The 27,246-nt window shown below is 32.2% G+C and overlaps 1 protein-coding gene across 16 annotated transcripts in view; it reads left to right on the top strand.

Annotated features, from left to right (window-relative positions):
* The window catches only part of LOC148602414 (dnaJ homolog subfamily B member 6-like), a 40,240-nt gene extending 17,759 nt beyond the window's left edge, over positions 1–22,481 (top strand). For 7 of the 16 annotated variants that reach the window (XM_088552917.1, XM_088552916.1, XM_088552923.1 and 4 more), the window contains exons 2-8: positions 1,020–1,129; positions 5,774–5,883; positions 9,548–9,721; positions 11,186–11,276; positions 14,763–14,954; positions 17,691–17,801; positions 19,346–22,481. In XM_088552917.1, the coding sequence (XP_088409043.1) occupies positions 1,065–1,129; positions 5,774–5,883; positions 9,548–9,721; positions 11,186–11,276; positions 14,763–14,954; positions 17,691–17,801; positions 19,346–19,442 (840 nt within the window). In that variant the 5' untranslated portion in view covers positions 1,020–1,064 and the 3' untranslated portion in view covers positions 19,443–22,481. Of the gene's footprint in view, positions 1–107; positions 279–1,019; positions 1,130–5,773; positions 5,884–9,547; positions 9,722–11,185; positions 11,277–14,762; positions 14,955–17,690; positions 17,802–19,345 lie in introns of those variants that run through there. The other 9 variants (XM_088552926.1, XM_088552925.1, XM_088552931.1 and 6 more) reach the window with 4 other exon arrangements.
* The last annotated feature ends 4,765 nt before the right edge of the window (positions 22,482–27,246 follow it).

The raw sequence follows: 27,246 nt of genomic DNA, 5'->3' as shown, positions 1-27,246 counted from the left end.
AATTAACAGGTTATAAATATAGATTTTAAAATTCCAAACACAGATTAGACAGAACAATCTAGAGTTACCTAGAATTGATTTTTGTGTGACTGTGAAAAGTTTTAACTGGGTTATCGATTTTACATCCTTGAAATAAATAAGGAAGCGTTTTAAATGTGCATAATATGGTTCACTGTTAAGCTTAGCTAGTTTATAGCTAAACTTGAATGTCAAAAGGATTTGATATCTGTTGTTATACAAGTGTGGTAGGATTATTGAAAGTTGTTTCTTTTTTTCAGGTGCTGGTATTACAATTCTGTCTGATACCCTTTTGTTGTGGGTTTTAGGGTATATGTTATAAAAAAAAAGGAAAATGAAAGTACATTGTAGTAGTTTTTGCAATTTTACTCTTTGACAGGGAAAATGAGAATTATTCAGTCCTCATATTTAGTCATAAACTTGATGACACAGATTTTTTAAATTTGTTGAAAACTAAGAATTAGTAGCAGCTTAAACATTAAGAATCATTAAGTGTTCAAAATTTTAATCAAAATGACTGAATAGGCTGAAAATTTTGATTGTGTTATATTGCAATTTGCATATGTATTGATACATTTATATGTAAAAATTAACCTTTATATACAGACCACCTGTCTTATGTGACCATAATTTTGGTCTCCCTTGAAAGGTAACTTTAAAATGGCTTGGACTGTATAAGTTTAAATGTTGTATCTTTGGTTAGTATATATATGCCTATTATGACATACAGAATGAAAACTCTGGAATTCTAGGTTTTGTCCTTTTTTGGCTAATTTGTATTGATTTTCTATATAAGTGGTCAACTTCAAACTTGATTGTATTGTATTGCTGACCAATGGATTAACCTCAAGTATTGTGTATTGTACTGCTGACCAATAGATTAACCTCAAGTATTGTGTATTAAAAGTTGGTTAAATAATATATGCACACAAGCGGGTCTTATAATTGGTTTAAATCTTATTAAAATTTTAGTTTATTTTCAATTTCTCCTTTTCTTTCAGGCTTTGACCGCTTTCCATTCCCCTTGTAAATAGTGTACAGACAAAATGGTGGATTATTATAAAGTTTTAGGAATTACTCGCCAAGCAAGTGATACAGATGTTAAAAAAGCGTAAGTAAAATATGGCTGATAGCATTTTCAGTGAAACCAGTGTCTGAACCGTACCCCTCTTGAACTTTAAAAGTGGTTAAGGATGTAGACCTAGGGTAAGGGACATAACTCTTGAAATTAGTGGTATGTTTGTATCATATTAAATTTCACCAAAGCATATCAAGCTTTCATTTGAAACAGAAATGAAATCAATCCAAATTACTTTGATACTTACACTCCTAGAGACGTTCACGTTTCCCATTTTAGCGTCGTTTTTCGTGACGTATGTTTACACATCATTTTCGTTCATTTAAACGCACGATAGAGGCGTTCATTTAAACGCACGCTAGGAGCATTCGTTTAAACACACAATAGAAGGGTTCGTTTAATCGCACACTGGGAACATTCGTTTAAACGCCCGATAGAAGGATTCGTTTATTTTTGTACTTTGATTATTTCCTTGATTCAACTGTTTTTTTTATATTTTTTTGCTATAATTAATTTATATAATTTCATTAATTTTAATTTCTATTTTTTCTGTCTTTATTATATGTCAATATTATTATTTTTCGTCATTTGTCTATTGTCCGTTTAAACGCACAATATGAGCGTTTGTCTATTGTGCGTTTGGGTAACGTCTCAAGGAGTGTACATGAAATTGATATAAAATGGTAAATACAAACATTCCTATAATTTGTAAGTGTTGTGTCCCTTACCCTAGGTCTACCTCCTTAAACTGCTTTGTTTGAACAGATATCAGTTTACCAAGGTTAAGAATACACTCATAGATGATAAGACTTTTAAAATGCTTTGTTTAGACAGGTTTTGGGATTTTTTTTCTGTTTTTTTTAAAGACAGGTTTCACTGTACAAGTATTCTCTGAAATGTTTCAAGTTCTCTGTATCTCAAGATAATTTTTTCCTTAGACCATATTATACATTATACCATAGTCTCAAAATATTGTCAGAAAATCAATGGTTAGCCTTTTACAGAATTCAGGAAACCATAGAAATCATTGAATGAATTGTGGTGTAACAAAAATAATGTGAAAAACATGATTGAAGCCTTGATGATGAGAATCAAAAGGAAGACATTTCTGCAGAATGGCAAATTCCAATATTCAAAAGGCAATAATTTTAACAAAAGGACTCGCCTTGTTATTAGCAAAACTCTAATTCGGGGGTGGATCAAGTATTTGAGTTGGGGGGGTGGGGGGGGGGGGGCATTAATTGAATTGAATGCCATGAAAAGCAATGTGCCTGACAAAATCAAATATGATTTTTTTTATTATTTATGCCTATATATGAGATAATGTTTACTAGTATGTGAGAGGTCTTTGCCTTGAAAATTGGGCGGTTATGCACATAAATATTATGGGGTGAAACTTGTGGTGAAATTTGTTTTTCTAACCGATTTAGCGGGGCGTACGCCCGGCATGCCAGTCCTTGGATCCGCGCCTGTAATTATTGGTAATTTTCATATAAAAAATATTGTCATTTGTTCAAATCTGAATACATGGTGGTACTTGACTTGGACAATCTGATCAATAGCTACTGTTTATTGTGATATCAGTTTATATCATATATTTAGATAGCTGATTTGTTTATAATACATTTTAAGTGTTTGTTTAATCCATATACTGTTCTTGTTTACCCTATATTACACCTCTAGACCTACATGTATATCCCATACCTTATATAACACCTCTAGACCTATATTCCATACCCTTTATTGCACCCCTTGGCAGACTTTACTTGTCTTATATATATACTTATATATGATATAATGAATATGACATGTCAAAATCTGTATCACATGTCTTATCAACCCTCGACCTATATCACCCTGTGGGCTGGTGGCCCTTGGGGTGATATAGGAGTCTTGGGTTGACACGGCATGTGATGGAGATTTTGACGTAATATTCAGTATAGATTCCTGCTGTTAAAGTCACTGTCAATCTTTATTCCTCTACTTATGGTCAGTCATTGTAGTGGTAGGGCCTTTGGGGAGAGCTGTTTATTCCACTATTTTTTGTTGTTCATTGTAGTGGTAGGACCTTTGGGGATAGCTGTTTATTCCTCTAATTTTGGTTGTTCATTGTTATGGTAGGGCCTTTGGGGAGAGCTGTTTATTCCTCTACTTTTAGTCAGTCATTGTAGTGGTAGGACCTTTAGGGAGAGCTGTTTAGTCCTCTACTTTTGGTTGGTCATTGTTATGGTAGGGCCTATGGGGAGACCTGTTTATTCCTCTATTTTTGGTCAGTCATTGTTATGGTAGGGCCTTTGGGGAGAGCTGTTTATTCCTCTACTTTTAGTCAGTCATTGTAGTGGTAGGACCTTTAGGGAGAGCTGTTTATTTCTCTACTTTTGGTCAGTCATTTTAGTGGTAGGACCTTTAGGGAGAGCTGTTTATTTCTCTACTTTTAGTCAGTCATTGTAGTGGTAGGACCTTTAGGGAGAGCTGTTTATTTCTCTACTTTTGGTCAGTCATTGTAGTGGAAGGACCTTTGGGGAGAGCTGTTTATTCCTCTACTTTTAGTTGGTCATTGTTATGGTAGGGCCTATGGGGAGACCTGTTTATTCCTCTATTTTTTGGTCAGTCATTGTAGTGGTAGGGCCTTTGGGGAGAGCTGTTTTTTTATGTATAGATGCTTACTAATAGACAATTTGATGGCTGGTCAGTAGTAACTGTTTACTGTAATATACATCTGCAGGATGTTATGGCTAATGAAGTATTTAAGATAATTAGTGAATTGTTTACATTGTCTGAACTTTTGAACCCTTCCTCACTCTTTGTAGTAAATATAAGGGAAGCAGAGATTTACATTACTTACATGTTAGTCATACCAATGGTAATGTGTATCCTGGTACATGTATTTTTCCTGCCACTAAGCTTTCTGTCATGCAAATAAAGGATGTCAAATAATGCAAAGTTTTTTTCCTCCACTGCATAATATCGTTTCTGGTTTCCTTTTCAGTTAACATTTGAGCAACGTCAAAAACGGGAAACTTGTAGAAAGTTTAAAGGTGCTGTTGATGACCACAGCACTCGAAAGATTGCTGAAAAAAATTTTTTGGACAAATTTCACATGTTTTATTTCAAAAATGTGGTTGCAGAATAAAAACAATACATGAACATTGCTGAAAATATGAATATATTTATTTGTACTTGCCTCGAAACAGTCAAATTAGCTTGGGGAACCCTTGTGAAGCTCATCAAATAAATTTTATATTTTCTGGCAATAAACTTGTATTATATATAAAGACTTTAAATACATGTACATTTGTACTGCTATGTAAGAAGTTTTGTTTTAATTCCAACTTAAATTTCATCTTCAGTTTTAATAATCAAATGACAGGTGATAAACCTCAGCTGTACATTTCTTCATTGAATTTTATTTAACATTTCTAAAAGCAGATTTTTTTTTTATTTTTCCTCCAAATAACACATACACAGTGTTTCAAAAATAAATCTACAGACCCTTTGGGAGATAATTTTTAAAGGTCAAATTAAAGGTATCAAATGATAATTTACTGCCAAATCATCCATTAAAAGTGCATATTTTGTTCCTTTTTTGTCAATAGGTTGTGAGCATTTTGTTACATTAAAATTCATAAATACAACTAAAGATTAGGAAAATTATAATATGTTAAGGATTAGCAGGTCCTTGTCAAAGTACATTGAGTTTAAAAATAATGATGAAGGTTGGGGAGGGGCCTGAAATGTCAAAGGTTTCATCTGCATGTACCTTTTTGATCAACAATTACTTTAAATATATGTACATGTATACCACTTAAAGTACAGTATTATCATTGTACTTAATGTGAGGTCCTGTCTGAGGTCAATCATATAATCTAGGAAATTACCACATGGCCCCAAACCTTAAATGTAAACACAAGATAGACCTAGATACATTCATCAGTGTCACTTTAAAGCTTTGATTCATGATGTTTAGTGTTAAGTCATTTGACAAATATAGACAAAATCATGATTAGTAAATAAATCTGTTATGTAACTGTTGGCTGTCGGTTTATTTTTATGAGCAAATGTTGGCAAGCTTGAAGTAGGTGCATGTCATCTTGTTTAGAATAAGATGTTACTGCAAATAAGTTGGTAAATAGTTACTGACCACTCGACCATCCATTGTCCTATCCATTGTCATATAAAAACGTGTCCTTGTTTTGTTGCTGACCATGTTGTTTTTAAGATAATCTCTTCTACTCTTGCTTAAGGAGGTAGACCTAGGGTAAGGGACACAACTCTTAAAAATCATTGGAACGTTTGTATTCAGCATTTTACATCAATCTTATGTAAGCATCTAATTAACTTGGATTCATTTTATTCTGCTTGAAACGAAAGCTTGAAAGGCTTTGGTGAAGTTGAATATGATACAAACATATCACTGATTTCATGAATTATCTTACCCTAGGTCTACCTCCTTAATTGGGAGATTGGTTGAAATTCTTGACAAATTTCAACCAGACTTTTATCTTCAGTAAAAGGGTCACTCAAAATATCTAAAAATATGATTGTTTTATGATGTTCCAAATAAAAGTGTCCCTTGAATTTCATTAAGAACATTAAAGTCTATGTCAGCGAGTTTAAAAAAATCTGATTTGTATTATTTCTTTATCTTACATAATTTGATGTACATCTTTGTTATAGGTACAGAAAACTAGCTCTGAAATGGCATCCTGACAAAAACCCAGACAAAAAAGAAGAAGCTGAAAAGAAATTCAAGGAAATATCAGAAGCTTATGAAGTACTATCAGACAGTAAGTGAGGGACATGGTAACAGCCTCATAGGGTCTGGTGGTGGCATGCTCATCTCAGGGGGTCATTTGGTGGCATGTTCATCTCAGGGGTCATGTGCGGCATCCTGATCTCAAGTACAGGAGACCTGGGTTCAACATCCAGTCAATTCAAATTAAGAACTTTTAAGTTTGACACTAACTGGGTCAAAAACTTCAATTATTTATTTATTTTTTTTTTTTTTTGGGGGGGGGGGGCATATTAGATTTTTTTATGGTCTTGGAAGTTGAACTTTTATGTTTTGCACACCTGACAAGAGTTTGTTTCTCTTATCATGCTGTGAGCATACAATGCACAATTAGAGAAAACATTTAACTAGCCTATGTGATGTTTAAGGTGTAAAAGGCTTTACTTTCAATGTGATTTTGAATAACAGAAACATCAAAATATCATAAAAATGTACATTTAGAAGGAAATACTCATGAGACAAACTGCTGAATACTTGCCAGCTAAAATATGCATTTGTAGTTTGATTTTTCAATACATTTCTAAAAAACTTGATTTAACATCTGTATGAAGTGAAATACTGCAACACAGTATAAATGATTTCATGTTTTCCTGTATTAGAATCTGTGCACTACCACTGCAAGAATGTAACAGTATCATTAATCACACAAGATATAATATCGGATAAGATGTCACTGGGGAGGAATGTAGGTGTATATCATCCTATAATTACTATTACAGTCAAAACTGTCTTAATGTTGTTCCTGCTCATGTTCAGTCATTTCATAGCATAATTTGTTTTTGCCTGATTACCCCACAAACACGCCCGTAAAATGTTATCAAATTCTTATTATTACTTCTGGGTTTTTAAAGGAGACATGACACAGAAAATTATTTTATTAATTTTTTTGTTTATTTGATTTTATTACACCTAATATGTATAATCAAAACACCCCTTATAGTCATTTAACTTGCTTAATTGCAGATCAGTTGATTCAAAATCGATAATGACCCGAGCCATACAAATTATAAGCCATGTGGTCATGTGACAGTGTCACGTCATTGGTTCTCAATTCATAGATCTAGTGTTTGAAATGCGTGGGGCTCCTGCATTTGTTACATGATTTCTACAAATGAGCATGAAATATTGAAAGTTTTGATTTGCCTGTGAATATATACTTACAGTTGTATCAATTTAAACCACTTCTAGAAGAAAATAATAAACAATGACATAAATATTGAATTATTACATGTATGAAGACTTTCCACAGTGATACAACACCACTTCTGTTCAAAGATTAATAGGAATAGTAAAAACTTTTTACATGGAGTAAATTAAATTCATATTCTAAGATTTAAACTGTTCCAATCCAGATCTTCAATGAAAATATTGATTTCACCCCTTTTTTACGGAACGTTACTCCTGACAAGCGTACCAGTACCAGGGAGTGTAATATAAAGTCCCTGCCAGTAAAGAGGATAATACGAACCTGTTTATTTTTTTATTATGATTTTAATAATTTTATTTGATAACCCATCAGGGTTTCGTGCTGAAGTTTCCTCGTATCGTAAATCTTTTTTTGCTAAAATTAATTATTTTAACTGACTTATAAAAAATATTGTCTGTACCTTTAAACTCTCATAGGGTTACCTATTATAATATTTACTATGTATTGTTTCAAATTCTCCATGTAAATTGTTTAATTTCAAAATCTGTTAGACAAAAGAAATTCAATTATATTTCAATTATTCAATTATAATTGAAAGAGTAATTAAGGGAACCAAAATTCTATTAAAGCTGCCGCCCATGATATCTTTTGGTCATAATTAGTCTACAGGGCTTGTTAATTAATGTAACCCAGCAGCAAAGAAAAAACAATACACAGTCTTACTATTTAGTTGTACCCTCCTGTTCAAGTCCTAAGTAGTTGTGTATTTACCACAGGGATGTATGCTTAACAAAAAAGAAAAACGGACAGAAAATGACAAGAACTTTCATCTTCTAACTTTCTAAACCCAATTATTGCACCTATACACAGACCAGTGGACCACTCTGCATAATGTATACAAGTTATGTTCTATTTCTTTGGGCACATGTATGCATTGTCAATGTGCCCAAATGAAGATAGAGAACTAATGATGTAGCATTATTTTTGGTTTTCATTTTTGCCTATTGATTAGGTTGTCATGAAAACACAAATGGATCATTCTAACTTTATTTAGCGCTAACCTGATGAGAAAACATTTGTTACACTAGTATCTAATCAAACTATAGTTTTATAAATATAAACATTTGTAAACTGATATTTTTTGTGTCACATATCCTTTAATAGATAAGATATACTATAACAAAACCTATGGAAAATCAAGAGAAATCCTTTTACCTCCAAAATTTCAAATGCTTATATGTCAAAAACAACTACACTGGCCCATGATTTTTTTTTCTGCGTATGTTGTATTTGCATAAAAGATTTTAGGAGATATCACAATCCTTTGAAATCCTTGTTATCCTTAATCAGATCAGCAAACATCCTTAACCAAAATCCTTCACACTTATGGACTTATTTTTTTTATGCATTTGTACTTTATGTCAGTTCAAGCCCATTTTTGATCTGATCATAATTTTCCTCAGACCTTCTATTATTGAGTCAGAGTTGTCTTTCTTTTGTTATGTGTTTCTCTGTTCATAAAAAAAAAACATCAGTACTTAGGACTGAAAAGCCCAATTATGAAGAAGTTTATAATTCCTTATGAAATATTCCAATGGCCTTCAGCCATTTTTGTTTCTAAGTGCCATTTCTGTTTAATCTGTATCCATACACAATGAATGATTTACCGTGTGTAAACAGGTTAATTCAAAATGATTGGAATAATTTGAAGAGATACGAGTTGTTTATTCTTAGTTACATATAGACATGTTTCAGTGTATTGCTTTAGGTACCTGGGTATTCAGGTTCTCAATCTAGAGGGAGAAACGAGTGGAAACTTCTCCTTGTTTGTGCTCACTTCTCCCAGCTGTCTTTGACAGGGAGAGGTTTTTGTAATGATAACAGTAAGAAGTGTCAATATTGTCATTTTTTAATACATAATGTACTAAAACTTCTCCTTGTTGTCTCCTTGGGTATTTTCATCTTGTTTTAATTAAAATGTTATGTGTATAAATAGTTTTGTTAGCAGAGAATGTTGTAGTTATCTCCCCTCAATAGTTAATCAACATGGGTGTTATATGGAATGTTTGAATAAAGTAAACATCTATCTTATAGGAATTTGTTAAAATTGTCAACTTAATTAGCTAAGTTTTTAAATTATAGTTTAATATACCTGACCCTTTTTTCCACCAAAATACGAAGTGAATCACAATCTTTGACAATGTCACATGACTTTTTATGAAAGGTTAATTTTACATTGGATAACAGGTTTCTTATATTTTGGTTTGTTTAATTTTTGGCACTTTGAAGCGACTTGCCAAATCAACCAAAATAAAACTATGGCCAAAATTTCCCACTTTACAGTAGCTTGTTCAACCCTTAACCTTAATGGGGACAATTAATTTCATCAAATTTACGATTCCATATTTAGGGCTGAATAATTGTCAAAGTGCTATTCATAAAGATTAGCTGAAATAAAGATTTTTTATATTTTCTCATCAGCAAAGATTAATTTATATATTTATTTTTTCAGAAAAGAAAAGAGAAATTTACGACAAGTATGGCAAAGAGGGGCTGATAAATGGTGCCAGGGATTATGACTTCGACGACCACTACGACCACTTTCATGGTTTCCATTTCCACAATCCTAGAGATGTGTTCAGAGAATTCTTTGGTGGTCGAGATCCTTTTGAAGATTTTTTCGGAGGTATTGTTAGGGAACTGGGGCTAATAGCTAAAAATATGAGTGGAGCAAGTTGACTTCGTGTATTAAAATATGAGAATGAAAGGAAAGTTCTAAGACATATATTGCAAAATGCGAAGTATGCACTAAGAAAAGAGTCAGTAAATCCAGCTGTTCAGATTATTTTTGTAAAGTTTCGTTAGTTTGTCATAATTTTGTTAGTTGATTCTTGTCTCTTTTGATCCCTATAAATTATTGAAATTTTTCTCAATATGTTTGTTACAGACATATTTTTCTTTTCAGTTGTTAATGAAACCTTGTACATTCTACCTTCAAATTCTGAAACAAAAGAAATGACATTGGAAATACTCCAAAAGATATTGATTGGCTGTTTCAATATTAATACAGCTTTTTCTTGGCAGGATGTTATCTATTTAAAGACTCCTTGTGAAATATGTTTTGGTCATTTAAAGTGAATTTCTTTGTTCTAAATGCCATGTTTAATGTAGTTTAGTTACATAGGGAGGCATTTCTTTTTATCCTCTTATGCTTAATGTGATGAGGTTGCTTTTAGCCAGAAAGAAACAAGGGAGATACCTTGTTGATTTTATTTATCAATTAATATTGATATTAAGATAATATTTGAAATGGATAATGCAGCATTTATGAAAAAGAAGACAAGGGGGGAGGGGGCTGTGTCTGTCATTCATTCTTAATACATTTGTTTGTAACAAAATTCTCAGCTTCAGTAAATTACACTGATATTTTATACTGAGTTTCATAGTGAATTGTGGAATGTGTTAGGGTACTAGTATGTCATCTACTTCCTGTTTGCTGAAAATACTTGAATTTTCCTTTTACAGTGTTAATAAAACAAAATTTTCGTCACATTTTTTAGCTACTTTAATCACAGGTTGCTGTTGGGTGAAAATGCATAAATTTTCCTTTTATGTGATGGAATTGGAGGTATCACTAGTGAGCCATCATTCACTAATTTCTCAGGTTTTTTTTTGGTATGCTTTCCTGACACAGATGTACTTGTGTTCCTATGACATTGAAAGTTAGAGTTAAGTATAGTTCTGTCTAAAAGTCATGCAGAGACTATGTGAAATTAAATTTTTATCAGTCTAGATGTATTTTGTAGACCCTTTGAAAAATTCCTGCAAAGTTGTTTTCTTGTTAAGCTGTATATTTTAAGAAATATTTTGGTTATAATATAAAATGGTTTATTAATTCTGAATGAAATTTAAACTCATGTTTTGTAGTAGAGTTATTCTTCAATTTAACTGTAAATAAATGCTTAACCCAACTTTTAGTAACTCAGTCATTTTTTAAACATTGTTAACTTGGCATTCTAAAATATTTTCATTGGAGAATATCATAAACCACTTTTGGTCCCCTTATGCATGGTTTTTAGTGGGAGTTATACATAATTATTGTAGATGTCAAAGTTTTGATTATCAATGACTGGATTTTTTATGATTTTAGGTGAGACTAGTGGTTCCTTCTTCACAAATTCTTTTCCAGGCTTTCCGTCAATGGGCGGAGGTTTATTTAGCAATTTTGGAGGGGATTCTGGGTAAGTAGGGGAGATATACCCATGTAATAGCCGCTTTTTCCCCTTAGATCCTCTTTTGTTTTGTGCTGCTTTTAGTTTTAACCATAAATATTGGAATTAATTTACTGAGAAAATTATCTGATTTAATTAAAAAAAAAAAGAAGTTTACATTATATTGTCTAACAAAGTTGGTTCATACTTTAATAACTGAAATAAAAAAAAAATAGGAAAATAAATGTTTTACAGTGTATGAATGCTGTTTTGGCAAAAAATAAGAGAATAATAGGATCATTAATTGGATAGAGTGAATTACCAAAATATTATCATGAGTGCTGAAGAATGCCTAGATTTAACGAGTGTGTGGAACTTGTTCTGTGCACTAGGTTAAATCCTGAAGCGTTCTTGCCACGAGTGATCATATTTTGTTTATTCATGATAACCAATTGATTATCCTATTTATGATATAGATTTTTTTCATAATTAATTGATATTTTCAACATTAATTTTTTAATTCTGTGATTGGCGGATTGATATAAAAACTGTGACGTTTTGGCAGGAGAAAGCCCGAGAATGAAATTACAGAATTTATTTCACAGTGTGAATTATTGAAATTTATTACACTGGTCATTCGATAAAACACTGCTATCTATATAATAAAAAAATAAAAGTAACAAAACAGACACAAGATAGTAGGGATACAAATACACATTATGAAAATGATGAACTATTTTGAACTATGCAGTCTGAAGTCAAATCATGAAAGCCAATTCTTTATGCAATATTTTTTTCATAAAATCAAAACTTAATTCTAATTCAATGTAAAATTCAAATGAGTAAAAATGTTCAGCCTTTATTTTCAACAAACAATGCTATTTTATTGAAACAACAAATTTTCCAAACCCTGTTTTATTCATAGCTTTTCTGTTGCATTTAGTGTTTTCTGTCTTTCTTTTTTTTGCATGTCATAAAGCTGAATGTATTTGTGGTTATCCAATTATCTGATTAAGTGATTATCGGTTTAGAATTTTTACATCAGTTTTCATATTAACAGAAAATTAATCTGGTATACAAAGATAAACAGGATGTGTTATGTACAATTATGGAAGGATTGTTACTTGTGTATTATCAACTTTAGTCATTTTCTTGCTTGCTTAACATAGAAATTATGTGTTACAGCAAAGATAACAATGATGTTCGTGGAGTTGGTCTTCCCTTGATAAAATTGGAATCACCTGATGAAAACCTTAACTGAACAATTGAGAAGAGGATTTCAATTTTTTTCTCTGATATAGATTCAGATATCTGGAATTATTAACAAACTTACGTCTACCAATAAAAGCCAGAAAGTTACTCCATTTTCTGGTACTAAATTTCAGTATTTTCTTTCAAATTTTTGTGAAAATCAAGTAGTAAGTTTGAATCTCCTTTGTTTTTCGGTTAACTTTTTAAGGCAGTTTCTCAGTTGTTAATTAAACAAGGGAAAATAAACTCCCTCTGTTTAGCATCATCATTGTATTTGCTGTAATTTCTATTGGTGATCTTTGGAATTGGAAGGAAATACATGTACTATAGTCAACTGACACATGTAAGAATACTTTCATAGTATACTGAAGATATACTGAAATAAACAAACTGAAGCATTATTCTGGTTTAGGGTCCATTTCAGTTGACAAAGTTTACTTAGGAATAAAAAGAAGATATCTATTGGTGATTAAAATAAAACTATTAACTTGTGTAGTGTTTAGATTTCACCATAAGGTGTGTGTGCCAGTGTCTATGGCTAATGTGTCTGTATGTGTACACATTTCGCTGTGGGCATCTCTCACATGAACCTTGTATATGAATACTTATTACAGCCCATACAACGAGGTAGTTCAGGGAATAGAGATTTGAAATTTTCTATTGGAAGATATCCCCTGTTAGATTAATTCTCTAGATATTGTATATTTGTCTGTATGAAATCTTAATGTATGTCTTTTAGTAAGTTCGTATCTTTTTTTCTAAATTGTGCAGTTGTAATTAACCAACATATTGAAGTTCTTCAGACTCTAGCCACAAAACTTAAAAAATACTCATCGAAGAATATCCTTGTTCATTCAATTAGTCTTAGGATTATATGAATGATGTCATAAATAGTGTTCAGACTTATGTGATGTCTCCAGTTATGTGGTATTGAAGTAAGGGCAACAGAAAACAGACTGTATTTCTTGAACATCGTCATTGCATGCACTGTAACATCTTTACGTGAAGTCTGAATACTACCATGAGAAATGTTATTGGTCAAGGGAGTTAAGCCAGTAAGCACTGTATACGGCAATACATATATTGAAATCCTTTTTGAATGATTTTTTATATCACATATGTACTGTATTTTTGCATGTACATGTAATGTTTGCACTCAATAACTAGTATTAATTATTTACAATAATTTTCACCTTCTTTCTGGCTCTAAAACAGCAATTTATTACCATGAAACCTGTCTAAAGTGAACCTCTTTTGGAACTAAGGCAGATGTATGGTTTACACAGTTTCAAAACATAATGAAATTGATATGAAGGTACTTGATAAAATCTCTAGTTTATACAGGTTTCCTTTCTTTCCAGAGTTTGATTTAAGTAGGATTTACTGTATTTCTATTTTGAAACTGGATATTTCAGTTCTGCACAACCTTTCCTCCTCGATTTTTGGTATTGATCTTCAATTTACTTATTTGAAATTTACTCCAACTGTCTGTATATATAATTTAATCTTGTAAAAACTATTTAATGACAGTTCTCCATCTCAATCGTTTTCATCTATTTTGACTTTTTAAAGCCAAGGTCTCTAACTAATTACTTTATCAGTTACACAATGACCATTAGTGATATAGAATTTATTTTATTCAATCAAACACCAAATCCCCATAGAATTGCAGTATTTAATAGTAATACATTATTTATCTTAACATTTCCAATTGATTTCTTAGTTTGTTTACCAGTTGATTTCAATATGTTAAAAGGAGGCCAGTTATAGATGAACTAAGTGACATATCTGTTTTTAAATCTTCAGAAATGTTTTTAACTTGAATATTAGATGGCCTATACATAACGGAGATCATATGAATGTTTCTGTTCTAGAAGTTCTTTTGTTCCCTTCCAAATCTCCCCTGAATATACCGAAGTAAATAAATGCATCCCTTTAAATATCCAGAAAATGGAGGGATGGTTCCTGATATGTATTTGTACCTATCAAAGCAAGGGATTCATCAGTGTCCACAGCTCTGGTATAATCTTATATCCCTATCTAAGCAATGATGTCAACAATTTTCCATAGTTCTGGTAGTACTGAGCATCGTTATGAATTAACACAACTAATAGTTAGAGAGATGAACCTATTAGAATGCACTGCATGTGATATTTTATTATAAATGTTAGTCGTACTCGCCCGCATGGCTTTGGTTTTTGTTTTTTGGGGTCCCCCTTTTTTTTATCATCAACATGACGCCTCCAATGTCCAGTGATGTTTCAGTCGACGCAGAAACAGTAGAAGCAGGCGAGGCGACCCGCAAATCCAGGCCAGGCGACCTAGAATTGGTGTATTTCACTCCTTTGGACACCCCATTGAACATGTTGGGATGCTGCACTCGGGATTTCCTCTCCAATTCGGATTTTCATCTGTCTTTGACAATCATCCCTTTGGGATGACACCTAATAATCCTGGGTAATTGTCTCTGCCAGCTTTTTAAGCATGACTTTAATAGACCAAGATCGGTTTGTTAATAAAAAAGATGACAACTTCCGCTAGGTTTAGTATGAAAGTGAAACTGGTCTAAACCTTGTAGGACTTTACATTTGGTTCAGTTTAGACAGGTGTTTGGTTTACCAAGGTTCAGAAAACATTAAAATTAAAATAAAAGGTAGTTCAAAAAATGTCTGATTTTGAATGGTTTTAGATTATTCAGGGTTTGGTTTAGATGAGTTTTGCTGTATTTGAAATGACACCAAGTAAGTAAAATATAAATGTTTCTTTTTTCATGGTGGTTAAACTGTATAATGTCATTTTTAATGTAATTGAATTCTTGCATAAATTGTTCATTACTGGATTTTTTAGGTCAAAGTTAATAAGTATGTGTAATCCTCTGTTGTGCCATATCTTCCTCTCATTATTGATTTTGTTTTTTTTTAAATTATTTCCCCTACTATGGAGAAATTTAAATCCCTCAAGAGAAGAGAAATTTTTTTCCAACATCGGTCAGAAGGTGTGAAAATTGATCGATAATTAGAGACTGAGTGAACCACAAAAATGACATAGATTGGAACCCCATAGAAATATGTACATAAATAAAAAAATGTGTTGGGAATGAAATTGACTGTTATTATTATTGTCGATTGTATAAGTAGTGTATAGCGCTTAATGTACATGTATGGTACATGTAATATATAAATAAGCTAATTTGTTTAGTGCATGAAATATGCAGTACATGCATCATAATGTATCAGTATATGCAACATTGAAGATTATTTTGTTTCTTTCCTCTGTCCCTTGACCAATAACAACATAATAAACTGTAAACATACTCGCATAGTATTTTTGACTTGGTATTACAGCAAGTAAAACTGTTAACTTCAGGAGATAGGATTCATCTTCCATTGATTAAATGACAAACAGTATAACCTGATAAAATATCTTAGGTAGTTGACTGGACAATTGATAAGATCAAAAGTTTAAAGCACAAGGGTACACTCAGGATTGTTTTTGGCCCCTACTAGTCTGAAATTCTAAACATGGTAATAGAAAGTTACCAATCAGCATTTTCATCAGAGACTTAATGTATTACAACAACATTGCCATATTAGATTTTTTAGATAGTTTTTGTTGAGTAATGACAAGTCAAATGTAGTTAAAAATGTGCACATTTGCAAAAATGGCTAAATTTTGGTACATATTTATCTCTTTTTTTTCAAAGTAGTGATGCCTGTGCCAACATAGACCCATCAAACCTTCTGGAATTCTGATAAAATGGACAAAATTGTTTCAGAATATGAAGATATTACATGGGTCTACATTGGCACAGACACTTGTATTCATGTGGAATACCAACTCATGGGGAGACCAACTCTATCTTTCTGAAGTTAACTACTTGACTTGAATTAGTTATTTTCACGTGTAAAATTGACAAAAAGATTCAAGTAATGCCCTTGCACCTCCCCATTATTCCTGAGGAACTGTGGCAGGCACTCTTCCTTCTCAAAGTTTTTGGATCTGCCCCTGCATTTTTTTCTAAATACATTATAATATGGAAAAAAACAATATTTAAAAAAAAAAGTAAATAGGATGTCCTGATTAATCAAAGTATGATCGCTTCAACAATTCAATACAGTTCATGAGAAATCCATGTAAAATTCACATGAAATGTATGTTTTTGTCCCTACTAGCCTGAACTTCTGAATATAGAATATTACGTAGGTCTACATTGGCACAGACACTTGTATTTCATCTGGAATGGGGAGTTTATTTCTTGGTTTTGTAAAAAGAATAACAGCTATTTTGATCATGATTATGATTTAAATGTTCAGTGTAGATAAGTTAAATATTTAGGTAATTAAATTTATGGTTTAATGCTTTTGTTCAGGCAGTAAAAGTTTACTGGGAAGCAAACATCAATTTTTGGGAAAATAAGGGTTCCAATTTAACCTGTAATCTTATTTTTGCTCAATTGAAGTGAAAATCATGTGAAATTAACTAATCATGATTTTTATGTTAGATGTTCACATTAATTCCATCACAAATTTTAGTTGTTCAGTTCAAGTGAAAATCAGAAGATTGTATTTTGCCAATGAAAATCTACTATCTGTACCAATTTTCTTGCTAAAAAAACGATTTTTTTTCCTGTATGACATATAAATTAATATCCATGAATAAGATATACATTAATTGCACTTACACAAGCGTTTAAGTAGCAGTCCTTACAAAATTAGACTGGAGGTGATTCATGGATGTTAAAAAACCCACCAAAATTTACTTTTATTTGAAATACAGAAGCACAAACCACAAAACCAGTCAGTTATTGCACTTTTGAGATAGAAATTATATTGTGTATGAAATTGTCACTTTGCAAAAGTTAATGTTTTGGTTGATTATGGAGATAAATGTGTGGTTTTCTCAAGATCTGAATACACATCGAAAAATGGCATAATTTAAGTAGACCAAAAACCATTGTTGATGGGTTATTTGGCACCTTGGACCACCTCTACAATTGGCAGCTAAATTTTGTGTCGATTTGTATTTAAACAATATTATCCCATGCCAAGTATAATATTTTACCCACAACCTTGTGCAGTATAATATCCCATTATTGTCACAAAAATTGTGATTCATCACTGTGTAATAAATAGTTCCATACAGTCTTTTTATGGTAGTTTAATTAATATGTTTTTTTTTTTTTTTTCATTTCAGTATGTCTACATTTACAAGCACATCATTTGGTGGTCCGTCTGGGGGAGGTAACTTCCGCTCAACTTCAACATCAACGAAAATGGTCAATGGGAAAAAAGTAGTAACAAAAAAGTAAGAAACTTGTAACTGTCATGTATTATCTATAAAGAAATCTTGAGATGTGATACTAACATATAGGTTAAAGCTATAGATAGATGGGTTTGGTAGTTTAATGGTAATATGCTGTCATCCTCCGTAGACACTTTCAATTCCATTCGACAAATTGAGTACAAGTGTATAGATCTTGATGAAATTACACTAAAAGGAAGCCTTGGATTGATTTTGGGGTGGTGATTTGAATTTTTTAGGAATGAAGGGCCAAAAAGGGGCCAGAAACCAGCATTTTCCTCATATCTGGTCAATAACTTGAGTCTGCATGAAAGCATATCACAAGGTGTCGTACCACAAAATGAATGCTGTGTCAAACATTTAGTCTCAATTCTTATTCAGAGCTGTACCAGTTAAGCTTGAATGATGTGGCATAATTGTTGGGATTGAACCATATGTTCAAATCTGTGTCAATAGTATTTGTTAATAATACTGTAATATTTGTCTATGAGATGGGGTAATAATACTTGGTTAGGATTGCACAACACACAATTTCATTGTAGTTCTATTTTTAGGTCATTTAAAACCAATAAATTTCTTAGCACATAGTAAACAATAATTACATTAAGACCTAAAAATAGAACTACAATATAATTTTGTATGATTTTGCATTGTTTTGACCTTTCATGATTCATCCAAATAACCAAAGCAGTAATATGAAAATGACCATAAAAGGAAAATCCATCCACCAATGAGAATAATGTTGAAACTAATTTTGCACTTTCAAACAATTTGACCTGAATGTTGTGACAAAGATAGTTCAATTATACCGGCATGTGTGTTCATATCAAAAACTTGTCTGGGACGCCAAGACAAAAATAGATTTTACCTAGTAACCACCGAATGATTTCCAAAAAACTTGGTACAGGCGTTGTTGCCATAGATGTCACAGCAGTACAAGTTGGAGTCTTGCGGAGGGAACAACCAAAAATTTGCTTCATAGATTTGACAGTTCTAAAATTTGTTTTGAATTTTTCAGACCCTTCTATGCTTACATTATCTTCCCCTGTATCAATTTGATCCAATGGAGCAGTGTCACGAATATAAATTTATCAGTTATATGAACTTTTAACAAAGTCAGTATGTTATATACCGACCTACTCTGATTAAATTAATGGAGGATGAAGTCCGTGGTCAGTATAATCAGGTCCATATATAATGTATTGTCTGAGTGAAAATCCTTAATTTATACATTTCATATGTAGAAAATGTATTTTCTTTTTGTCTGCTTCGTCTGCGGTGCTTCTGCCATAATTGGCTGAAAGTAATTGCAGAACGAAACAGTTTATATCCAGATCAAAATTTATAAGTATAGCATCAATATACATATGAATAGAAACATAGTGTCAATATATTTATAAATAGAAACAAAGCTTCATGTAAGTGGAATATCCTTTGCATCACATGATCATAATAACCAATGAACAAAGTAGACTGTTACACCATATGTAATAAATATATTGCAAAGAAAAATTTTACAGCAGATTATTTAACTTTTACACTTTCAGAATTGTAGAAAATGGTAAAGAAACAGTTACTGTCGAAGAAGACGGTGTTATCAAAACTCATACAGTGGACGGCAAACCTGTGGCAATATGTAATTAATGGGACCACATTTAAAAACAAAGCAATTCTGTGTTAACTTGTATATAGATGTTTTAACTGGACATTTTGTTGCCTTGGAAACTTGACAGTAATTGTTTACATTGTTTATACATTTTTATGGTTTTGTTAATGATGCACAAATTCAACTAACTTCCAAAGAAGCACTTTCCTTTGTGGTATAGTTGAAATATTGTATTTTATTTAATTAACAGAAATGTGCAGAAAAATGTGTTGTGTTATAAGTACTTGAGTACTTCAACAAGTGTCCAGTTAAATGAATTTTCAAACATCTCATTGACATAGATTCATCGATGTCATTTGAAGTCTTTGTTGACCTTTTGAGTCGACCAATCATATTTATGTTTTCTTGATGCATACTTGCATGTAAATCTTCAACTCTAATGTAAATCAACTGGGTCTTTTTACATGAGTGTGGCTCAATCTGTTGTCAAGATTTTCAAAAAATTTTATAAGTTATTGTGAAGAATTACAGAAATTTTTTTTTTGAAGAAAACTGTTATTGATATAGGTTTAAAAAAATTTATATTTTATGATTTAAATCCAACATAGAATTGTTCTGAATACTTTTCAGTTACTCGTAGATGTTTTTTTGTGCATAAAACACCATTATAAATGTTATTTGTTAGGATGATAGCTATTGTTCATTCGCAAAGTAATGAATTGAGACTTTTCGCCCGTAAACAAAGACCTTAGATACAGTACAATATAATCTAGAGTCATTACCATTCATAGACTTGCAGATATGCTTTTACCAAAGAAATTGATTCATTGATGGGGTAAATATCTGAAACATGAAAAATATTTTGTTTTCATTATTTCAATTTCGATGACTCAGCAAACAGGAAATCAATCTACATATACGAAAACGTTGGCCGAGGATGGTAAAATTTAAGAACATGTAGTAAAGACCATATTTTAATTGAACACAAAGAAATAGGGTTAATTTAGGAATGTTTACGAGAACTTGTCAAGTTAAAGAAGATAATGATATCTCTCAGGGACTTTAGTCATTAATTTTACGTACAAGTACGTTATATAGTGTCTGTTTCCTTTTCAAGAAGAAATAAAAAGAAATTATTTTCTTATTCATGGTCTGGCATGATGTAAAGATACCTTCCGATACAATGTAATGGAGGAACCCTGCTTGTTTTCCAAATATGAACCTATTTTCGCTTGTTTTACTTCCTGTTCATTTTGTATTGCTACTTTATTTGCAATGAACTATTGTGGTACGAACCACAAAATAGAACTTAAATGTGAGGTTCATGTGTTGGTATGAACCACTAATTGAACTATACATCTGAGGTTCATGTGTTGGTATGAACCACATGATAGAACTTAAATCTGAGGTTCAAGTGTTGGTATGAACCACATACTGAAGTATACATCTGAGGTTCATGTATTGGTATGAACGACATGATAGAACTTAAATCTGAGGTTCAAGTGTTAGTATGAACCACATACTGAAGTACATGTATATATCTGAATCTGAGGTTAATGTATTGGTATGAACATGATATAACTTAAATCTGAGGTTCAAGTGTTAGTATGAACCACATACTGAAATGTAAACCTAAGGTTGGAACTAACCACATACTGGTTCAGAGCAGGTCAAGTATTAAACTTTAATCTAATGGTGATATAAGAACAGCTGATGAATTATCAATGTCTAACCTGTTTTTCTTTATTTAGATGTTTTATGTTCATGTATTTTCTGTAGTATCTAAGATAAGCTCTTTATTGTTGAGAGTTGCCATGGTAACACATGAAGCCTTTTATGTTATTAATTATGTATGGATGTTGTGATTCTATAATGTAATTTTTATTTATGAATCCTTCCTCCTTTTTTTGTCACATGCATTAACAGTTCTTAATATGTATCTTCATCTGGTTTTTTGTTAATAATTTGTACCTCTTTATTTTGTACGATCTGTAGCATACCTGTAAACCTTATAAAGACTGGATGTAGGAGGTCTTCCTCTTTTTTTAACTTCTTAAAGAGGAAGGGTCCAACTTTTCAAGTCAACAGATTATGTAATTTTATTACAGCTTAACTTATTCAGTATGTTGAGCCAAACTTTCTTAAATAAATTCATATTTTTTTTTTTTTTAACCATTTAGTCTACAACAGCATAATTGATATTGGAATATAGGAATCACTGTCTGTCCACATTACTTTTAAGTGCTGCTACTCCTAAACCACTTTAGGGTTTCATAGGAAGATTGGTATCATATGTAGATGAATGAACATTATTGATGTTGGAGGACTTGAAAGGGGGATAATCCAAATTAAGAGTTTTACATATTAAAACCTTTTAAGCCCAACTCTTCCTAAAACGCTCAAGAAATTTTAATGTAATTTCATGTTAATTTGAACAAAAAAAAACATAATTACTGTTGGAGGACTGCAATTGAAGATAAACTAACTGAATAAAGGTATAAAATGTTTAAACCTTGTAAGTGCAACACCTCCTTGACTGCTCAAGAGATTTTGATGAAATTTTATAGAAAGATTGGGCATCATATGCAGATGTGCATGAAGAAATATAATTACAAAGGATGACTCCAAAGGGAGATAATCCAACATGCATTTTACATTTAAGTCCATTTGAACCAGGGGGTATTTATTCTCTTTGTGAGCTTGGTCACAGAAACATACAGCTTATAACCGTAGCATTTTTCTCATCTTTTTTAAAACTAATTCTTTTTTTCTCTCTGTATTTTTTCTGTATAAGGTGGGGTCTAAAATCTTCAATAATAAACCAATAACAGGTGATATGACCTAGTTTAATTTTTATTGATTTATTACAGCTTCTGTATGTTTGGCTATATTTGATGGTATGGAAGAAGCATACATGCAAACTTGTAAACGTCTTTTTGTGTGATGTTGTTGTTAATGTCAAAATGTTTGTATATTTTGGGACAGATATATGATAGTCACTGATTTGGTGACAATATACATATATTGATTGCTGGAGTTTTCATGGAAACTTCATGAAAATAAATGTTATACTTTTAGCTGTTATTTCTTGTTTAGCCGCATTATCTGTTTCCATTGTCATTTTTGTTCGACTGCATTTTTTTCAGTTGTATAATGGTTTGGCACTGTTTTTGTCTATATTGTTGTCCGATTTTTGTGTAATAACTTGAATATAAGTTAGTTGATCTGTATAAAATTTTATGAAGAGCTTCCAAATTAAAGAGGAAGGTTGGTATTGTTTTTATGGGTCACGGACCCAACACTTTTGAAACAAGCGTTTCCGAGAATTTAACTTTCTACCTCAAATATACAAATTATAAATATTGGGACAAAATAGAGAAATTTCTCCTTGCAAGTTTTAAAATTTAATTCCTTTCATTCTTTGTCAAACTTAATCTCAAACATTTAAGTATAATCCAAAGTCTGAGCTGTTTTAAGCCTTAATTTTGTTCCCATACTTATAACCTTGGTTCCCTTGATTACTCTTTCTCAAAGTGGAATGTTGGTTTTTGATTGACTACAATGGTTAAATAGTAATAAATTACATGAAAAGCCATCTATCGACGGTTTTAAATGAATTTCTGTACTATTGGAAATTCAGTGGGATAAATTTTACCATGTGTTATGCATATAATAGGAACTGTCTGGTTTCTACATGGACACCCTCGCTAACCTCTTAACATATATCATATAGACAAAAAAAGATATCAACTTAAAGAATGCTTGCCGTTATTAAAAGTTGGCTCAGACCATATTAAAGACTGATGAAACCATCAACGACCAATATTAGAATAGATCGTCACTACAATTCGAGCGGCCTGGGTTAGGAGTAGCAACGTTAAGCTGGTCTACAGAGAATATAAAATTGAAAAATTCTTTGATAACACTAGTATAGCTTCAGGGGGACAATTGGCATTAAAAATTAATACAAATGTTAGGTAACATTAAAATCTCGATGGTACATTTCTACATTACATGTATGTCAATACCTCAGACCAATGGAAAGATAACAAATACCCGTGTCCAGCAAACCTGTAAGCAAGGCTTCATAGAACTATGTGTGCAGTAGTTTATTCCACAATATGAGACATTTTATAATTGTCAGTCTTTTAGCTATTGTACAACATTATACTGTCTTGGTTATTTCAGTCAACATTTTCAAGTTTCAGCGAGGTGTGAAGTATGTTACGGGATATATATACAGTAACAAATTATCAAGTCTGAACCGGTGCGCTGTTATGTGTCTAAGCGTCCAAACGTGCGCCAGTATTATATACAACCAGAAAACTCGGATGTGTCACATATCAGAAGACAGGGTATCTATCATACATTCGGAAGGAGATTCTATTTTGGCATTCAGAGAGGATATACCATGGGTATGTACTACTAAAATCATATAATGTGAAAAAAATGTTGCAAGTGGCTGTCATTTCGTAGAATCGAACTCCAAGTTGTATTAACGGAAAACATCGAAATTCAAAGACCCGACAAACAAATTCATTACAACAAAAGTTAAAAGCTTTTTTGACAAAAGATGGTCTTCAGTTTTGAAGAATCTGTAACATATAGAGTATATTGTCTTATACCGCGAAAGACTACAGTAAGTAACATATATTTTTGTAGAAACAAAAACTAAAAAGTATAATACAAACACTATATATATTTGCTTCTATGAGAATATCTAACTTTTTTGACTATTTTTTATTATCTAAGGAATTGGCGGGAAGTTGTCAACAACATAGCTGCAAAGCCAATGAATTATGTCTCCCGGATGGACAGCAGTACAAGTGTATTTTGTGTAAGAATTTTTCTAGAAATAAGTTTGAAAATTACCAACATGACCATTGATTGAGAAATTTTAGCAAAATTGGAAATTTGTAGGGATGCCTGCCAAACGTTTTACATCCAATTTTTATTATCAGAGGTAGACGTAGAAAATAATAATAGTGATAAGACCTATTCAGCTATCACACTCTTCAAAGAAGAGATTGTGGAAAACCATAAATCTGTGCTATCCTCTTTTTGTCTCTCTACCAAAGAAGATGATTGTGATTTACCGTCTATGTACTGGATTCCTAAACTCCACAAGAATCCATACAAACAACGTTACATAACTGGATCTGCAAAATGTACCACCAAACCCCTTTCAAAACTTTTAACTTCTATACTCACAGCTGTCAAAGAGGGTCTGCAGTCCTACCACAACACTTACTCCCGTAGTGATATTACTTCAATGTGGATCCTGAAAAATTCGAAAGATCTTCTTGAGACCCTCATTTTAAGACTATTATCAGAGTATGATAGCATTAAAACCCATGATTTTTATCACTGTATACTTCTATTCCCCATACTCAGTTGAAATCCAGACTTAATAACATTATACATCGTTGTTTTTTTTCCAAAAAAAGATGGTATGCCTAGACACAAATATATAGTTCTGAGTAGAGATTCCTCATACTTTGTAAGAAATAATTCCAGATCATCTTCCAAATTTACCCAAAAAAATGCTGGAATCGACAACATATTTGTCCAGTGTGGTGGACGCGTTTTTCAACAAACGGTCCGCAATCCAAAGGGAACAAATTGTGCTCCTGTACTTGCTGACATATTCCTTCACTCTTATGAGGCTGACTTTATAGCTGATCTGATCCGAAAGAAAGGATATCTTTTAGCTAGATCCTTTAATCTTAAGTTTCCGCTATATAGATGACGTGTTATCTTTAAACAATCCAAATTTCGGGGATTTGATACATCGCATCTACCCCAAAGAACTTGAGATAAAGGATACTACAGACACTGTGAAGTCAGCCTCATATCTTGACCTACACTTAGAAATCGATGGCAAGGGAAAACTTTACGACAAACGTGATGAATTTTCATTCAGCATTGTAAACTTTCTTTTCACCTGTGGCAACATCCCTTCAGCACCTGCGTATAGGGTGTTCATATCACAACCCATACGTTATGCCAGAGCTTGCCGAAACTACGCAGACTTTTTGTATCACGATAGACTTTTAACAAGCAGGCTTCTGGAACAAGATTATGTTGCTACAAGATTGAAGACATCACTACAGAAGTTTTATGGTCGTCATCATGAACTCGTGGTTCGTTACGATGTATCCATCTGCTTCATGATAACTGATTTGTTCAAAGTGTCAGTTTTCCTTTCCTCTTTCGACTACCCCGAACTTTACTTTTTATGAGCAACCCAGCGGGTGTTTCTAGAAAAGCAGAGGACGCTTATCCTACCGGTGCACTTGATCCATGCTCCCAGCTTTAGTGGCGTCCGAGTTGCTCATTTGCTTTTGTTACTTAGTATGTATTATTTTAGTTACTTTATGTTCGTTGTCGTGTATGTCTGTTTTCCATGTCTGGTCTTTGTCCTACATTCTTTTGATTACCGCTAGAACCTTGGTTTCCTTGATTACTCTTGTTTAATATATCAGAAATATATTAATTGAAACATCTTAAATAATATTATTTATTATATATAGATAGCAGTGTTTTATCGAATGTTCCAAGTGTGATCAACTTCAATAATTCACACTGTGAAATAAGTTCGGTAATTTCACTCTCGGACTTTATCCTGCCAAAACATAACAACTCTGATATCAATCACAGAATTTAAAATTCATGTTGAAAATCTCGACAAATTATTTTAAAAATAAGTATAATAAATAGGATAATCAATTGGAAATCGTGGATAATCAAAATATTATCACTCGTGCCAAGAACTCTTGAGGATTTAACTCCGCACACTCGTTTTCCGCACACCAGTTATATCCTCAAGAGTTCTTGGCACGAGTGATAATATTTTGGTTATTCACGATTTCCAATAAATTGTCCTATTAATATTATATGAGGTATCTAAATGTCTAATTGATATGAAAACGGCTTGCCATACAATCGACTACCCGCAGTTAACACGAAAGGGTCTATTTCACAGTGCTTTTTAATTCATAGTGTATCACAATTTTATTTTTTTCCTTATTATTTGGGATTATCATGTTAAATTATGAAATCTGCATAAAAAGTATCTTTGTGAATCTGACAAGTGAACTGGTTTGAATATTTGAAAACAGTAATACAGTTATACACCTTTATACCTAGAAAACAGATCGTTAACGGTCAGCTATTGCTGAACAAAAGCACAAAATCTAAATTTTGAAACCCCACCCCCAATGTGTTATCTAACGAGTAAAGACCTACGACTGCATGTAGAATTTAAAAGAAAAACTCCCTTCTAGAGTATTCTACGTTCTGTTTAGATAGTTTTTTCTTTCGGCCTTTGAATCAATATTTTCACAATGATGGGATCCAAAATATGATTGGTAGGTTCGAAAAGTAGTATTGAGTATTTTAGATATTGCACAATTCTTATGTCTAATTTAACTCGTGGATCGTTACGGTGTATCCATCTGCATCATGAAAACTGATTAGTTCAACGTGTCATAGTTTTCCTTTTCTCTTTCATCTACCCTGGACTTGACTTTTTATGAGCAACTCGGCTGGAATATTAAAAAAAGCAGAGGACGCTTAACCTACCTGTGCACCTGGTCCATGCTCACAGTTTTAGTGGCATCCGAGTTGCTCATTTACTTTCGTTACTTTGTCTATATTATTTTGGCTATTTTATATTCTTTGTTATGTATGTTTTTTTTCCATGTCGGGTCTTTGTCCCTGGATTACATTCTTTTGATTTCCGCTAGAATCTTGGTTTCCTTGATCACTCTTTTATCAGATTGATTCCAAATTCGTTTCTATTTGATGTGGTTCAAAAACATCCATTTTCTTATATATGAT

The sequence above is a fragment of the Perna viridis genome, chromosome 11, assembly GCF_037379345.1.
Source record: "Perna viridis isolate PV_CMFRI_1.1 ecotype Kerala chromosome 11, ASM3737934v1, whole genome shotgun sequence".
Lineage (NCBI taxonomy): Eukaryota > Metazoa > Mollusca > Bivalvia > Mytilida > Mytilidae > Perna > Perna viridis.
Note: the sequence above shows the minus strand (reverse complement) of the source record. Positions and strands in the feature narration are given on the sequence as shown.